The 18,292-nt window shown below is 39.3% G+C and overlaps 1 protein-coding gene across 1 annotated transcript; it reads left to right on the forward strand.

Annotated features, from left to right (window-relative positions):
• Positions 1-13,900: 13,900 nt before the first annotated feature.
• LOC141608323 (uncharacterized) lies at positions 13,901-17,708 on the forward strand. Its single transcript, XM_074427684.1, has 10 exons — positions 13,901-14,413; positions 14,506-14,525; positions 14,623-14,764; positions 14,834-15,001; positions 15,116-15,532; positions 15,620-15,864; positions 16,302-16,677; positions 16,750-16,836; positions 16,933-17,205; positions 17,319-17,708. The coding sequence occupies exons 1-10, from the start codon at positions 13,901-13,903 to the stop codon at positions 17,706-17,708; spliced, it is 2,631 nt and encodes an 876-aa protein (XP_074283785.1).
• Positions 17,709-18,292: the final 584 nt, after the last annotated feature.

Raw genomic sequence — 18,292 nt, forward strand, 5'->3', positions numbered from 1 at the left:
AATTTCTATATAATCGGGTTTGTCAACCACTCTGTATATAAGAAGAAGTTTATAGCAGTCGACGAAGATTGCCGAAAAGATGACGAGGGCTGGCTGGCTGGCTGGCTCCTGAACAGTATAGCTGACTTCCATATTTGTCGTGTCTACATCTTAAAACAATTGTTCGATGTTTACTGCCTAATCTAATTTCATCGAGTTGTGCGACGGTGCGAGTGGCTCGTCTGTTGTACTGACAACACGGAAAGTAAATAGTGAGTACTAGTGCTTCTGTGGTTTAAAGAGTTAATTAATTAATACGTGTAATTCAAGATATGTTCCTAGCTTAGTTTCGTTTTTCCCTTTTAAATGATCGAGTAAGTACGAGATCGACTTGCAATGTAATCGGGAGTATTCAACATTCAATTACATAGGCTCAGGGAAGACATAATTTGATCCTCCGAAAAGCCGGACCAAAACATATGAGCGAAAAGATGAAAAACAAACGATCAATTAAATTTTACAATTGGTTATGTAATACGGAGTAGAAGCGAAGTATTTAGCCGAAAATAAAGAAATCAAAACGAACCAAGTTTGGTAAATCAGATTACCAGACAAATAGCATTATACATCTAGTTGTACCATGGTATAACCAAGGTATAAGAATCCGAGCTTATATGTATTCTTTCTAAAATAATTTAAAGTTCATGTTTTGAATGTGTAAATGGATGAGTTCAATACTTTCTAATAAATCTCATATTCTTTAACATAAAGCTCGGATACTTTATCACAAAGCTCAGATTCTACACCGTACAACATATATACAACTGGTTGTATAGTCTAGACTACCACTCAAAGTATGCATTCCAAGTTAAAGAAGTATAGAAAGTGAATAAAGTCGAATTCAATCACCATCTAGGTAGCACGGACACTCCTTCTAACTAGTCGTCTCGTGTCCGACACCCGACGCTCGTCCGGCACACGCCTAATCATGTTATAGTTTACACGAGGAATAAATTCTCAAAAGAGATTGACTAGAAGATTGGTTTGGGTGCGCAATTAGAATTAGTTATAGTTAAGGCCGAATTTTACCTTCAGTTACCTAAATTTAGTATCAAATACATTAAATTTAGAATCAAATACATTACAAATATAAAATCATACGTTATTTATAACCATAAAATATGTTTTTTTAATAAATTTAAATAGCGTGTCCCGTGTCCTAAATTTTATGGGATGTCGTATCACATGTCCGTGTCCGTGTCGTATCCGTGTCCGTGTCCGTGTCCATGTCCGTTTCCGTTTTGGTGATACCTAGATCACCATTTCAATATATTTTACCAAAAATTATTTTAGATTTTATATTCAAAAATTACTCTATCCATAAAGTTTAGATTTTGCCAAAAAAAAAACTCTACCGAATCCTAACCTTTCCGTCATTATATAGGCCAATTTATATAAGGCCGTGTTAGCAAAATAATCTCAACCTAGAGCTACCTCAATTATTACGACTAGAAGGTAAGGTCAGACAATATGGGAGACGAAGTCGTCAAAGAGGCGAATGCTAAGAAGAAACAACTGATTCCGCAACAAAACTACCTTTCTGATGATTTGATATTTCAAGAGATACTTGCAAGATTGCCCATTAAATCCATTCTTAGATTTAAGTCAGTTTCGAAACAATTGTATTCTACTCTTTCTTCTTCTGATTTCGCCAATGCTCACCTTATCAAATCTCCCTTGTCTCATCCTTCGGCTCCAGTTAACACTTTGTTTATCCAGTGTTGTAATAATCGTTACCTTTTTACTTACAATGATGATCATATTTCTGGTTATATTGAATATTGTTTTAGCAGGATTTTCCCTGAATGGATCCGGCTCTGATTATTGAATGATAAGGGTATCTAGTTCAACAAATTTAGAATAAAAGTATGAATAAATAATAGGAAAGAGTTAAGGATAAATAATGTTGTTTGTATTTCTTTGACCGGCTGATCACAATTTCTTGTATACAATCGAATATGGGAAAATAAGAGGTAAATTATAGATGATTATCTGAATGATTATTAGATGATCTTTACAATTGTTCAACCATGCTATTTATATCCTTCAAATATTAACGTTGGATGCATGCTTAACGTTCTCCATGATCGTTGGAGTGGTTAGCTGGAAAATAGGCCACATTCCCTATTAATCCGGTTGACTTGTTCTGCTTCAACAAACTTCTGTTCTTATCCTCTTGCACGTTTTGATTTATGGAGATAATATGGTCTTTGTAGTTGGACTTGGTCTTCCTTGAGAATAGGAGGTGGGCATTTGCTCTTGTATATCTGTTTTGCTGCTTGTTAATTTAGTCCAGCCTGCTTGAGTGTCCTGCCATGCTATTCTGTACTCACCATCAGGCTTTTCTTCTAGGATTTAATAGCTTGCCTATCTTGTGGTACTCTTCATCTGCCAAATAGTAATTAGATTTGTCCGGTCCCTGGTTGCCTCAATCAACCTAATAAGGTCAGGCTAATTTGTAGTCAGACCAGGCTAAATTGGGCCTAACAATTGCCCCTTGACATTTTACCCGTGCTGTATCAGACCAGGGGTGAGATGTCAATTTTACCGGGTTAAACAATAAAAAGAGTTATATTTACTCAATGACTCTTAGACTCCTAGTGACCGTTAATCACTGCAACGGCTAACTACATGATGTCATGCTTACAGTTTTGTGTTTTCTAGGGTTTTTGCACCGTTACTCTTCTTCTATAAATACGGTAATTATGATGAGTTTATTTTTCGCCAAAATTCTTCCACTTTCCTGCTAAATCTTCTCTAAAATTCTTCCCTATTTCCCAGGAATTTCAGTTTGCTAACTATAATTTCTCATTAAGTAAAATTTATCACGATAAATAAAACAATAAAGGATATGGGAGCCAAAAAGCGTCCTGCTTCCCAGAAAGCTGCGGCTGAACCTGAACCTACAGGCGTCCATGAGGAGGAGGTGGTTGAAATTGATCCTCCTGCTCGTGCTATTGCGTTTAAATATCAAGATTCCGTTTTTTCTGCTCTTCAATCTCTGGATCCCTATTTCTCTGAAGAAAACTTATTGAAGACGAACTATGATTGGGTTTTAAGGGAGAAAAATTAATTCCTGATTCGGCTGAGGTTTGGATTTCTGAGTTTTGTCCAGTCAGAGCTAATTGGGTGTCACCCGGTTGGTTCTGTATTTATGAATGGGCGTTCAAAGCAGGTTGTAAGTTACCTTTTACTCCTTTAATGATTGATACTATTCGTGCTATGGAAGTATCACCTTTCCAAATCATGCCAATGGTTTGGAAACTTGTCCACTCTATTGAAAATTTATGTGCTAAACATAAACTTATAATTACTATTAATGATATCAAGGCAGTATATCATATGAAAAATCCTTCTACCGGTCGTTTCAATTTGACAATTAAGTCGAAAATGACTCCATTAATTACTAACCTGGATTCTGGAGATGATAAAAGCTGGGCAAAGACTTTCCTGTTTATCCGAACTGAAAGTCTGGGGCCAGGCTTTGATTATTTGAGATATCCTTCTTTGGAGAGTGGTAGGTTTCTTGTACTCTTAATTTGCAATTTATATTATACGAAATTGGGATATTTAAGTTTTACCCGTGCATTTTTGGTGATATTTGTAGCTCCTGACTGGAACTTCGACCCTCTTGACGAGGAGGCTATTTCAAGGATAGAGGCCTTTCTTTCTATTCCTGAGGAAGAGAGGGCTTGGCCTGCTAGTCTGGGCAGGGATTTATTGCCCCGGTATATGAAGACTAAGCTGAGTGTGGTTAAAGTACCCAAAGGCAAGCCTAGCTCCACTACTCTTTCCTGTATGTCTTCTATATGTCTTTGTGTTGATTGTTGTCTTCTTGTCGCTTCTCTTCTGATATTTATGTGTATTTTTTATAAATTCAGTATACAGGTCTTCTGCTAGGTTGGCCAGCTTTAGTGCAGCCGACTTGAAAGCTGGGGTTACTAGGATTGCTGAACGGTCCAAGAGCCAGGAGGCTAGTGGGAGCGACAAGACGCTTGACGTTTTGGTTTCTGATGTCCAGCCTCCCCGGGAACCGCCCAGGCTAGTATCACCAGAGGTCGTTCATGCTTCCAAAAGGAGGAGGGAAGTTGTTTTTCCTGAAGAAGAAGGGAGAGAGAAAGAGCCTATTCAGGCTCAGCCAATCAGAAGTGTGTCTGCTCGGATGGACGATATGGATGCTGCCCGGGCGCAGATAAATGATTTCTCTACTAGTATGAGCAGCCAGCTTTTATCTGACAATACCTTTGAGTCTTCTACTAAAGTGGTTTCTATCTTGTCTTCTCTTGTGACAAAGGCTGCTGCTCTTGCTTCTCAAGCTAAGGAGGTTAGTTGCAAAGGGACTTTTCAATTATTATGTGTTCTTTGTGTTGCTTTATGTTTGGCTGATTGACTTTCTTTTGTTTTTCTGTAGGGATTGGACGCTGGGTTGGTTAATGCTTGTCAGCTCAGGGATGCCCAGGCTAGGATTTCTGGCTTGGAAGAGAAATTAGATAAAGTTAACCGTGAGCTGCACACATCTAGGGGTAATGAGGTAGTACTTCAATCTCAGCTGGGGTCAGCTACAGAGCCATCCAGGGCTGCTTTGGTTTGTGAGGTGGCTACAAAAAACGCTGAGAAAGTTGTCAGGCAAGAGTTGGAGGCTGCAAGGGAAGTCTTTGAAGATCAAGGAAGAGAGCTGGTCGCCGAGAAAGCGAGGCAATGCAGGATCAGCTGAGGAAAAATGAAGAGCTTGGTGCTGAAAAGGAGCTAGTGGAGGCGCGGCTTACTGATGCTGCTCAGTACTTCTTTGGGAAAGGCCGGGTTAATGCTATGAGGGATCCGGAATCTGACCGGGCTAATTGGGATCCGGATCGGGATGAGACAGCTCTAGACACCCAGTATCCTAATTTGGCCAATATGGGTCAAGAAGAAGAAGTGGATTCTCCTCATTCCAAGGAGAAATCTGGTGATCAGGAAATAGTGGATGATTTTGAGTCGGTTACTGGTTCGAAGCCTGTTTAGGTTTATGTTTTTCCTTTTCGTTTTGGCCCATCCAGGGGGAATGTTCCTGAAATGAATATTTATTAGGTATGTGGTAAGGCTGACTTTTTTGGATGAATATTTTGTTTCGGTTTTGAATAAATATTTGGTCGTTTTTTGCGTTGGATCTGGCCAGTTCTTTGTGTCATGGGTGGGGTTATTGCCTGTCTGGAGGGCTTATGTCCCCTGCCTGTCTGGAGGGCTTATGACCCATCTATGTTATACAAGCCAGGAAAAGGTTTTCCAGGTTTGTATATTAAATTGAGCTCAATATTTTAAGACCTGTTTTTGCAACTGAAAGTTGGATATTAGTGGGGTGGCCCCTAATCTTTGAAATTTGTTTTAAGTAAAGCACAGTAAGTAAAACAAATATTGAAGATTCTACTCGGTAAAGGGAAATACGAGAATATTGACAAGTACTTGGGCACATAATGGAAGAAATTATATAAGGCATTTATTCATATAATGACAAATATGATACATTTAGTTTCATATCAGGTCAGACAGGAAATGGTAAGATGAAGATTATACCTCGACTGGGGGATATATTTTATATGTGAAATATTTTTAAGTGTGCAATATTCCAAGCTCTTGGGATCATTTCGCTGTCCAGGGTTTGTAGTCTATAAGCTCCCTGGCCGACTATTGAGTCAATCAGGTAGGGACCTTCCCAGGTTGGGGCCAATTTGCCAAAGATTCTTCACTTTTGTGTTTTGAAAGACTTTTCCGAGAACAAGGTCTCCTACCCTGAATACTCTAGCTTTGACAGTCTTGTTGTAGCTTTTTGCAACTCTTTGCGATATCTTTGCCATTCTAATGTTGTCGCATCTCTTACCTCTTCCGTCAAGTCCAGGTTGTCCTCCATTAGACGTATATTGCTCGTTATTGTATCCAGTCCGCATCCGGCTGATGGAATGTCGACCTCACTGGGATTATCGCTTCACATCCATAGACCAAGGAGTAGGGGTTTGGCCTGTGGATGTTTTAGGCGTGGTTCTGTCAACCCAGAGGACCAAGGGGAGCTCTTCAGCCCATCTACCTTTCCTTCTTTCTAGCTTCTTCTTTATGCAACTGCTTATTACTTTGTTACTAGATTCTGCCTGGCCGTTAGCTTTTGGATATCCTGGTGTGGAGGTTACCAGGTTGATGTTCCATTAAGCACAGAAGGCTGCTGTTCTTTTTCCCACGAATTGCGTGCCATTGTCGCATACTATTTCAGAGGGGATGCCATATCTACATATGATGTTGCATTTGATGAATGCTATGCCATCCTTTTCTTTGACTTGCCTGTATGAATCAGCTTCTATCCACTTGGAGAAGTAGTCAGTCATTGCTAGCATAAAAACTTTTTGCCCGGGTGCTTGAGGTAGTTTCCCTACTATATCCATGCCCCACTTCATAAATGGCCAGGGTGCGGATATGGAATGTAGTTCCTCAGATGGCTGGTGGATATATGGTCCATGAATCTGGCAAGCTTCGCATTTAGAGCTGAATTCCAGGCAATCGGCCCTCAACGTGGGCCAATAATAACCTGTTCTGAGTACCTTGCTTGCCAAGCTCCTTCCGCCTTTATGATTTCCACAGTATCCTCCATGGATTTCTGATAGTATCTGTTCAGCTTCTTGTGGTTCCAGGCATCTGAGGTATGGTCCTGCCTGCGATTTCTTAAAAAGCACGTTGTTAATAATAGTATATGAAGCAGCTTTGATTTTGAGTGCCCTAGCATCTTGCTTATTCAGGGGGAGGATTCCTTGTTGTAGCCAATCATAGTAAGGTTTCGTCCATGAATTGGCAACATATATTGGGAAACTTTCATCTTGTTTGTTTATTGCATGTTCTAATAAATGTACGATGGGTATTTTATCAAAGTCAGGGGGACTGAAGTTGGATCCTAGGCCGGCTAGGGCATCGGCCTGGGTATTCAAGTCCCTAGGAATTTGATCAATATTAAAATTGCAGAATTTTGATTTTAAATTTTGGACAACTTCCAAATAAAGCATCATTTTTGAGTCTTTTGCAGTATATACTCCATTTACTTGGTTTGAAATAAGAAGGGAATCAGTACGTACCTTTAGGTTTTGTACACCAAGGTCAATACATACCTTTAATCCATCTATTAGGGCTTCATATTCTGCCTCATTGTTGGTAGCTTCGAATGCACAGCTTATAGCTTGTACTATCTTATCCCCCTGTGGAGATTTTAGTACTACCCCTAGGCCTGTGCCCCTGATGTTGGCTGCACCATCGACAAATAGAGTCCATTCTAGGTCTGTTTGGTCATTGGTCAGTCTATTTACTTCTTTTATTAGGTTGGGTTCTAGGGCTGGACTAAAATCAGCCACAAAGTCTCCTAGTGCTTGTGACTTAATTGCTGTCCTTGGTTCAAATGTTATGTTGTATGTGCTTAGCTGGACTGACCATTTGCACATTCATCCGGACAATTCTGGTTTCCTAAGTACAGACTTGATAGGAAGATTGGTTCTGACTATTATAGGGTGGCTTTTAAAGTATGGTCTTAATTTTGTGCAACTCATAATTAAAGCTAAAACGTATTTTTCAAGTAGGCCATACCTGATCTCTGCATCCAGTAGACTTTTACCTACGTAATAGACAGGGTGTTGTTGTCCGTCCGCTTCTTTGACCAGGATCGCACCGACAAAGAAGATTTCCGTGGATCGATGTGTAAACGTCGGGGGTTCGTCTTTGACTGGTTTTGCTAACAAGGGAGGAGAGGATAGATATGTTTTCGGATCTTCAAAGGCACTTGATGATCGGGGGTCCATTGAAAGTCTTTGTTTTTCCTTTGCATTATAGAATGATTTGCACCTCTCGACGATCTTGAAATGAACCTTTTCGGGCATTTATTCTTCCCGTCAGCTTTTCTATGTCTTTGACTGTCTTTGGTGGTTCTAGCTCCAGGATGGCTTTGATCTGTTCAGGGCTGGCTTCTATTCCTCTTTTTGTCACCATATAGCCCAAGAATTTGCCTGCTGAGACTCCAAAATGGCATTTCTGTGGATTGAGCTTCATATTGAATTTTTCCAGTATTTGGAAGGCTACTTCTAGGTCTTTGACATGGTCTTCTGCCTTTTTTGACTTGACTACCATATCGTCAATGTAGACTTCCATGATATCTCCTATTTGATCTTTGAACATCATGTTGACTAATCTTTGATAGGTTGCACCTGCATTTTTTAATCCAAAAGGCATAGCAGTATAACATTATATTCCTCTTTCAGTGATGAAGGCTGTACTTTCCTGATCTGCGGGGTGCATCTTTATTTGGTTGAATCCACTGGAGGCATCCATGAATGTTAACATCTCGTGGCCTGCAGTGGCATCCACCATTGCATCGATATGTGGCAGGGGAAATGGATCTTTGGGGCAGGCTTTGTTTAGGTTGGTGTAGTCTACACAGACTCTCCATTTGCCGTTTTTATTTTGGACGACTACTACATTTGCAAGCCAGTCAGGGTACATTACTTCTCTGATCATTCCCATGTCCAATAGATTGTCAACTTCCTGGTTGATGATTTCATGCCTCTCTGCAGCAAATTTTCTCCTTTTTTTGCTGTACAGGCTTAAAAGATTTGTCAATATTTAACTTATGGGTTATAATATCAGCATCTATACCAGTCATATCAAAATGTGACCATGCAAAACAAGACATTTTATTTTTGAGGAAGCTGACCAGATTGGGTCTGACTGAGTCAGGTGCATCTGACCCTACAAGTACCTTCCTGTCAGGGAATTCTGGGTCCAGAATGACCTCTCCTGTTTCTATCTGTGACTACGCAATATATTCTTTCCTGACAGGTGACTTTAATTGCTATGCGAGGGACTTACCTGACTTTGAAGGTTTCAAAGCCTGGGTGTAGCATTCCTGAGCTGTCCTTTGTTCTCCTTTGATGGTGGTTATCCCCCATTCGGTTGGTATTTTTACACATTGATGGTATGTTGATGGGATTGCTTTGACGTTGTGGATCCATGGTCTGCCCAGGATTACATTATATGAGGATAGGCAATCCATTACCCCGAATCTTTCATAGGACGCCACGCCTTCCACATAGGTTGGCAGGCTAATTTCTCCCAGGGTGTTCTTTGTTTCTCCGCTGAACCCAACCAGGACGCTGGATTTTTTGATGATTTTCTCTTCATCTATCCTCATAGCTTTGAGGACGTCAAGCATCACCAAGTTGATTGAACTGCCCCCGTCTATCAGGATTCTTGATACCTTAGCTGTGCCAATTTGCATGGTAATTACCAAGCTGTCATGGTGTAGATCTGATATTCCCTGCAAGTGTGAGTCATCAAAGTAATAGCAGGTAATGACTTAGATCTAAGAGGGGGTTGAAGTTTGGACTCCCTGGATATTCTTTTGGCAGCCGAGCTGGTTAAACCACAGATTTCTGATCCTCCATTTATGAACTTGACTTCATAGATGGGGGGAGGAGGAGGAGGATCTCTGCTTGTTCCCGAATCTCTTTGTTGTTCATCCTTCATCTTTGTTCTTTGGCTGCTGGATTAAGTCTTTCAGATAGCCCTTCTTTAGGAGTTATGCCACTTGTTTCCTGAGTTGGATGCATTCTTCTGTGGTGAGCCCGATGTCTTGGTGGAAGTCACACCATCTCGTTGGATCTTTCCTGGGGTTGTCGAATTTTTTGTGCCATCTGACCGTATCTCCCAAGCTTTCCAGGCATTTGATTAATCCTGCAGTATTTATAGAGAAGTTATATTCATGAATAGTTGGTAGGCTAGAAAGGTTACCTTTGTGTTCTTGTGCCATGTTGACTTCAGATCGTTCAGGCCTGGAATAGGGTGCTGATCTGGGGTTGCCTCCTTTCTGGTAGGAGCTTTTCCTGTTAGTGTGTCCATAGCCTTGCTTTCCTCCGGACGAGTTTGTTCTGAAGTTGAGATCTTCTTCCAATCTGACATGTTCTAGGGCGATGGATTGAACAGTGGCAAAGGTTGGGCAGGCTTTTTTGGTCAAGTCTGCATAGATGTCACTATCAAGCAGGACTCCTTGCCTGAAGGCTTCTACCGCCGTCTCTTCGTCGCACCTAGGAATGGCTAACTTTTCTTTCACAAATCTTGACAGGAATTCTTTGAGAGATTCTTCAGGGAGTTGCTTTACCCTGAACAGGTTACTGGGTCTCTTGGCCATGTCTCTGCTGCTTGCGAATTGTTGATTGAAGGCATTGACCAGTTCTGCAAAATTCTTGATACTTCCATTTGGGAGATTGATGAACCATTGTAATGTCTTTGCTCGATCAGGGTTGTACCAAAGCCTTTACACATGCGGACCGCCCGAGTTCACTGGGTATTGAGGCGGCTAACATCTTCTGTTTGAATATGGCAACGTGATTTTGTGAATCAGAGCGAGGTTCCATCATAAGTTCTCATGGATGGGACGGTAAATTTCTTTGGGAGATCAATCTTTGCAATTTCATCTGCAAAGGGTGAATCAATCAAGGCTCATCAACTTCTACTTCAGCCACAGGGTCTGGCACTCCAGGTATATTTTCTATTTTGTTGTGGAGTTTTTGAATTTCCTGAAGCATAGCCATCATTATTGCTGCTTTAGTTTTGTTTGTTTCATCATTGGGAATGATTTGGGTGTCGGATGAGGTATCCTTCTCCGGAGTTCCAAAATTAGAAAAGTCAATGTTTTTGATAATGGATGAGAATGGGGTTTCTGGTTCGAATCTGTTCTTGGAGCCTGAAGCCTGATTTTCCAGTTTTTTTCTCAGGTTAGACTCAGATTCCTTAAGCCTACTGATTTCAGCCTCTGCTTGGGCTGCCTTTTCTTGAATTGTCTCCAATTCTTTGATCTTAGCTAAGGCAGCCGTCAATTGTTGTTCTGGGGTGAGTTCTACCATTTTTGTATGTGAATATTAAATGAAGAATGGTAAGGGAAATTTTTTTTTTTATCAAGGAACTAGATGCCCCACGGTGGGCGCCAATTGTTTTAGCAGGATTTTCCCTGAATGGATCCGGCTCTGTTTATTGAATGATAAGGGTATCTAGTTCAACAAATTTAGAATAAAAGTATGAATAAATAATAGGAAAGAGTTAAGGATAAATAATGTTGTTTGTATTTCTTTGACCGGCTGATCACAATTTCTTGTATACAATCGAATATGGGAAAATAAGAGGTAAATTATAGATGATTATCTGAATGATTATTAGATGATCTTTACAATTGTCGAACCATGCTATTTATATCCTTCAAATATTAACGTTGGATGCATGCTTAACGTTCTCCATGATCGTTGGAGTGGTTAGGTGGAAAATAGGGCATATTCCCTATTAATCCGGTTGACTTGTTCTGCTTCAACAAACTTCTGTTCTTATCCTCTTGCACGTTTTGATTTATGGAGATAATATGGTCTTTGTAGTTGGACTTGGTCTTCTTTGAGAATAGGACGTGGGCATTTGCTCTTGTATATCTGTTTTGCTGCTTGTTAATTTAGTCCAGCCTGCTTGAGTGTCCTGCCAGGCTATTCTGTACTTACCATCAGGCTTTTCTTCTAGGATTTAATAGCTTGCCTATCTTGTGGTACTCTTCATCTGCCAAATAGTAATTAGATTTGTCCGGTCCCTGGTTGCCCCAATCAACCTAATAAGGTCAGGCTAATTTGTAGTCATACCAGGCTAAATTGGGCCTAACAAATATAATTTGCTTAAACTAGATGTCGAGTTTTGGGCCGAGAAAACCGAGCTTAAATTTACAGGGTGCTGTAATGGGTTGATTTGCTTAACACCGCCTATTAAAAAGTATTTTATTATATGGAACCCGGCCACCCGCAAAATGCACAAATATGCATCAGATGGATATATAGTGCGTGCTCATGTTGTTTGTGGATTTGGGTATGCATCCTCTGTTGATGACTATAAGTATGTTCGAGTGTCGAAAGTCGTTGACCATATGGAAAAAAGTAATACTCTTAGTAGTGTTCACGTTTTCTCTCTAAAAGAAAATAAGTGTAGAAATATTGATTTTAGTTATGTGCATAATAATTGGGCTACTGCTACTGGTGTTTATACTATCAATGCTGGTTATCAGTGGCTTCAAGGATCAATGGCTAAGGTTGAATGGTATCCTTTGGTTTGGAACAGATTTAATCTACCTAAGCACTCCTTCATTGTTTGGTTGTGTGCTAGGCAGAGATTACTTACTAAAGACAGGCTTCAGGCGTTTGGAGTTGTCAATGATGGGATTTGTGAAATTTGTAAGCTTGAGGATGAGACGCATATGCACCTGTTCTATCAATGTCCTTTTAGTGTCTCTTGCTGGCAACTTTTAAAGGACTGGCTTCATGTTTCTCTTCCTGGGCAGGATATCATTCACTGGTGTATTCAGTGGAGGTGCAGATCTTTATTAAAAAAACACATTGTGTTTGCTTTGCAGATGGTCTTTGTTTTCTACTCTATATGGCGGTGCGGAACTTATGTCGTCTTGAGCATTGGTTAAAAACTCCCAGATCAGTTGTGCAGGAAGTTCAGCAAACTGTCAAGCAACGCTATTTAGCTCGACAATGGCCCACTCGTTTTCAGCAAAATTTTATTTTTTAAGTGGGTCCATGTATCATGATTGCTATATTATGTTGTAGGTGGTCTTATTTTGTCCTATAAGCCTTGTAATGTATATGCACTCCTTTATATATTAATATATCTTCACATTCCACCTAAAAAAAAAAAGATGGTCGAGTTATTGTTAGCTTCTATTTGGGGGTTAAGATGTTCGACATAGTTAAGGGTTCGGCCTCCTTAGGAGTCATGGGAGGGTGTTTGAGTAACAGCAACTCTGATAACACACATATATTTGAATCTACTGCGACAGTGAAATCGATTGATCTTCCAAAGGGGTTGAGATCACTCAATGACTCTCAAACAATCGGGTTTACGAGGACTGGCAAGTTTTTCGTGACAGGGCCATTCGAAGATGAGATATGGGATTTTGACAGTAAGACGTTGGGGATAGTGGACATAAGTACTAAACCTGTGCAATACAAAAGGCTTTTCATGTTTGATGAGACGATTAATATTGCAAGATATTTTCCAAGCCTAGTTTCACCTTTTCCAATTGAGGAGCCGTCGAGGAAATAATAGTTGCACTACATTGTTGCCTTGCTTGTTGGCCTGTCCAAAGACATTGTATGTTGTTCTATAAACTAACGTATGTCTTGCTTAAAACGGTCTTTTAAGTTAAAATCTCTCACAACTTGTTAGATTCTAGGAGTTAGTTAGGAGTTTGTTACACTACAAGACAAAATAGTAGTTTGTTATGTAGTTAGTTAGAAGTTGTTATTCTAACTATAAGTCGGTTTACAAAGAGTACTATATATACTCATATGATTATACATGTATTCATAAGTCAAGTTAATCAAAATAATAAGATGAGTTTTACATTCAGCCTATTTTACATGGTATCAGTTACCAAGTATCATTGATCCTAATGTTCGAACGCTTCTGCATCAATTCATAAGTTTCTTAGTTCATCTTCAAACCCAGTCTTCATATCTTCATACTTTTTCTTTACATCTTTAAACTCAATATTCATATCTTCATACTCTTTCTTCATATCTTCAAGTTCAGTCTTCATATCTTCATACTTCACTTTCATCTATTCATCATCCAAATTATCCTTTCTTACTTTCTTGATTCTCAAATATTCATCTACAAATAAATCATCATGCCAGAAGTTGATAACTCCACTGGTTCTTCCTATGAGTTCTATGATGATCCGTTGTTTCTTTCTCAGTCTGACCAGTCGTCTGCTAGGTTGAGTTCAACTCTGTTTAATGGACATGATTTCTTATCTTAGAAGCAAGATATTTTCATGGCGCTTGCATCTAAGAATAAGGAGGGTTTTCTGGATGGATCCTGCACTGCACCTGCTCAGACTGACAAGAAGTTTCGACAGTGGGCAAGATGTAATTTGATGGTTTTAAACTGGATCTTAAATTCAATGGAGAAATCTCTCAGGGATAATTTCAAGTATGTGCGTTCTACTAAAGTTCTTTGGTCTGAGTTTAATGAGCATTATGGGTTGGCTAATGCTATCGAGATTTATCAAATCAAGAAGGATATGGATGGGGTTACTCAAGGGAATGCTTCGTTGATTGAGTATTACAGCAGACTCAAGAACTTTTGGGAAACCCTTGATAATCTTGATCCACTTCCTGTTTGTAGTTATGGAAAACTGGATTCCTGCACTTATCTTGTGGTTAAAAGGATGTTTGAGAGAGAGCAGAATGCTAAACTCATTCAATTCTTGATGGGACTGATTAATGCTTATGATCATGTCAGAACTCAGATTCTGTCAATAGATGCTTTGCCAACTATAAGCAAGGCATTGGGTTTATTGCAAAAGATTGAGAGACAAAAATAAGTTGCTAAAACTATTGAGACAGTCACTGAAACTAATGCTTATGCTGTTTCTAGTTAGTTTACTTCTACTCAAGGTTCTTGAAAGAGTACTCCATCTTGTGATGTTAATCCAGCTCCAAAGTTTTGTACGTCGTGTAAAATCAAGGGGCATAATTTGTCTGAATGTTACAGGCATAACAAATGTGCTCACTATAACAAGCAAGGGCATAACATCACTATTTGTTATGATCTTCATGGTTTTCCTGGTAAAGACAAGTCTAAGGGGAAGTTTACTGGGCAGAAAGGCAAGAGGAGGGCCAATAATGTTGATGTGGTGGATTCAGAAGATTCTCCTCTTGAATAATTCATGCCTTAACCTACTTCTCTTAATTCTGCTGTTCAGATAGATACCAATAAAGCCTCATGTTCTTCATCTTCTTCTCTTGATCATGCTGTCATTGATGGTCTTGTGATATCTGTTGTGGATCAAGTCTTGAAGAGGATTGTTGATTCTCATTCTACTGCTGCTGCTCATTTTGCTGGTATGGTTCCTATTTCTTTAGTACATTCTGTGAATAGAAAACATGTTTTGCTTGAATGGATCATAAACACCGGAGCATCTGACCACATGACTTCAAACTCTTCTTTTTTATTTAATGTTAAGCATTTGACTACCCCTATACAGGTTGGCCTACCTGATGGAACATCTAAGTTTGTGCATATTGTAGGTGATCTCAAGCTAACAGATCACATTACATTGTTAAATGTCTTTTATATTCCTGAGTTTAGGCAGAATTTATTGTCTGTAGGTAGACTCATTGATGATAATAATGTGAATGTTTTGTTCTTGTCAAACAAATGTGTTTTCCAGGCTCGTTCAAGTAAACAAATAATTGGGATTGGACGGAGGGAAGGAGATTTATACAGGATTCAGCAAATGCATAAGAATATGTTAATGGATAATGTCACTAATTTAGTTAAGGAAACTATACATAATAAGTTGTTAGTTAATAAATGTAGCAGTTTGTTTTTTTCAAAGAATGAGCAAGTTAAGCTTATGCATATTAGGAGTGGCCACATGGCTATAGATAAACTGAAACTTGTAATGCTATTTCTGTTAATGAAAAGCAAAATTTTTTTTTGAAACTTGCGTATTAGCAAAACACCATAAGCTTTCCTTTCCTATTAGTACTTCTCGAGCTGTATCTCCTTTTCATTTACTTCATATGGATGTATTGGGGGGCCTTATAAGGTTCCTACTTTGTCTGGTGCTAAATATTTTTTTACTCTTCTTGATGATCATACAAGGACTGCATGGGTTATTTTGTTTCATCATAAGGATCATGTTGCTGCTCTTGTCAAAGATTTTCTAGTTCATGTGCATACTCGGTTTGGTGTTGTTGTTAAGATTATTAGGACTGATAATGGTACTAAGTTTGTTCAACATACTTGTGGTAGGTTATTTAAAGACAGAGGAATTTTTCATCAAACTAGAATAGTAGGCAGGCCACAACAGAATAGTAGGGTAGAAAGAAAGCATCGACATTTGTTGGAAACAGCTAGGGCTTTGAAATTTTATGCCAATTTGCCTATTAAATTTTAGGGTGATTGCATTCTTACTGCTGCATATTTGATAAACATGATGCCATCTAGGGTTATAGATTGGAAGACACCACATGAATTGTTATTTGGCACAGTACCTTCTTATGATTCTTTAAAAGTTTTTGGTTGTACATGTTTTGCCACCATGCCTCCTACATTATTTGATAAATTTGGTTTAAAAGCAAGAAAATGTATTTTTATAGGTTATCCATACAATCAGAAAGGGTATAGATTATATGATTAGAGACACATCGGGTTTTTACTTCTAGAGATGTTTTATTTAAAGAGGATCAGTTTCATTTTAAAACTGTTCCTGGTACTCAGTGTAATGTTGATACACCATTAGATATTGTCAATCTTGCATCCTCTACTTTGCTTGTTCCTCATAGTATAACAGCTCATAAGGATAATGTTATCCATCCTGACACTGAAAGAAGGGATGGGATCCTTATTACGCAGCAGAATGGTGATTCTAGTGTTCAGCAGACTGCTGATCAGAATCAGGTTCATGATGATGCTCAGTTCAATGCTGAACAACATCAGGTTAATGATCAGTCCATTGATCAACACAGGGTTGATACCAGTGTTGTTCAATCACAACCTAATGCTGAGCAACACATTATTCAACCTCATTCTTCCATTCAAGTCACTTAAGTCAGAAAGCCCAGCAGGCCCATACAGCTATCAGTCTTGTTAAGGGATTTTCATTGTTCGCAGAAGTTGCCAAGTAGTAGCAGTTTTCAGGCAGCTGTGTTGTCAAATATTAGTGGTTATCATTCAGAATATGTTGCTTCTTTAGCTAATGTTCTGAAGGAACATGAACCTTACACTTATTCCCAGGCTTTTAAAGACCCAAGATGGATTGAAGCCATTTAAAAAGAAGTCAATGCTCTTGAACAGAATCATACATGTGAATTGGTAGATTTACCAGTTGGACAAAAAGCAATTGGGTCTAAGTGGGTCTATAAGATTAAGTACAATCCTAATGGGACTGTCGAAAGGTTCAAGGCAAGGTTAGTTGCTAAGGGATACAATCAAGTGAAAGACAAAGACTACGCCCATACCTTTTTACCTGTAGCCAAGTTTACAACAGTTACGACTTTGTTGGCCTTAGCTGCAATTAAAGGATGGATGCTACATCAATTGGACATTAATAATGCTTTTTTTGCATGGGTATGTTGATGAATATATCTACATGAAGCCTCCTGAAGGTTATCAGATATCTAATGGCAAGGTTTGCAAGCTCAAGAGGTCACTTTTATGGCTTGAAACAAGCTTCTTGTCAGTGGAATAAAGAGTTAACCAAGTATTTGCAAAGTTTGGGTTTTCAGCAGTCCAAGCATGATTACTCTTTGTATACAAGATATAATCCTACTCTGAACACTTTTGTTCTTAACTTGGTTTATGTTGATGACGTATTGTTGACTGGTGATTCAAACGTTGAAATTTCTGATGTAAAGAAGGGCCTTGATACAACCTTTTCCATTAAAGACTTAGGTTACATGAGGTATTTTCTAGGTCTCGAAATTTCAAGGAACAGTACAGGTATTCAGGTTAACCAAAGGAAATACATAATGGATATATTATCTGACCTCAACATGGTAGATTCTGCACCAACTAAATTTCCAATGCAAAGAGGGTTAAAGTTGACTATTGATGAAGGAGAGTTACTATAATACCCTTCCTTTTAAGGACCCGTTGACCGACGTTGACTGACCTTAGACACTGATCTTGACCTTGGGAAACCTTACGTGGGATGTCTTGTGACGATGTGAGCTTTGGTTTGTGTGGGACTCGATCTAGCTGAGGCTACTCGATCGAGTAGCTTGGGAGCTCGATCGAGTAGGGGTCACTCGATCGAGTAAGTTAGTTACTCGATCAAGTAACGGGTTTGCAGCGGGGAATTATAAATCGATAATCGTGAAACCTCAAATCATTTTCGCTTCTCTTTCCTAAACATAGATGCCTTCACACTCTTTCTTCTTCACCATAATCCTTGCCTTGAGGTCCTTGAGGATGCTTACACCATGGGGATGTGATGCTTGAGTCGGGTAGCGGTCTTGACGCCGGATTGCTATGTATAGGTATGTTATCGTTATCATCGTCGTCATCGTTGTTTTCAGTTAGGGTTGTAGTGATAGTGATAGATGGTTGTACTGTTTGTATAGGTGTGTTGCTTGGTTGATTGGTATCATGTGATCGGATGTGGAATCGCTGTGGTTGCTAAAGGTAGGTTCGCCTACTTAGGACTGTTGGTTGT

Source organism: Silene latifolia, chromosome 10 (genome assembly GCF_048544455.1).
Source record: "Silene latifolia isolate original U9 population chromosome 10, ASM4854445v1, whole genome shotgun sequence".
Classification (NCBI taxonomy): domain Eukaryota; kingdom Viridiplantae; phylum Streptophyta; class Magnoliopsida; order Caryophyllales; family Caryophyllaceae; genus Silene; species Silene latifolia.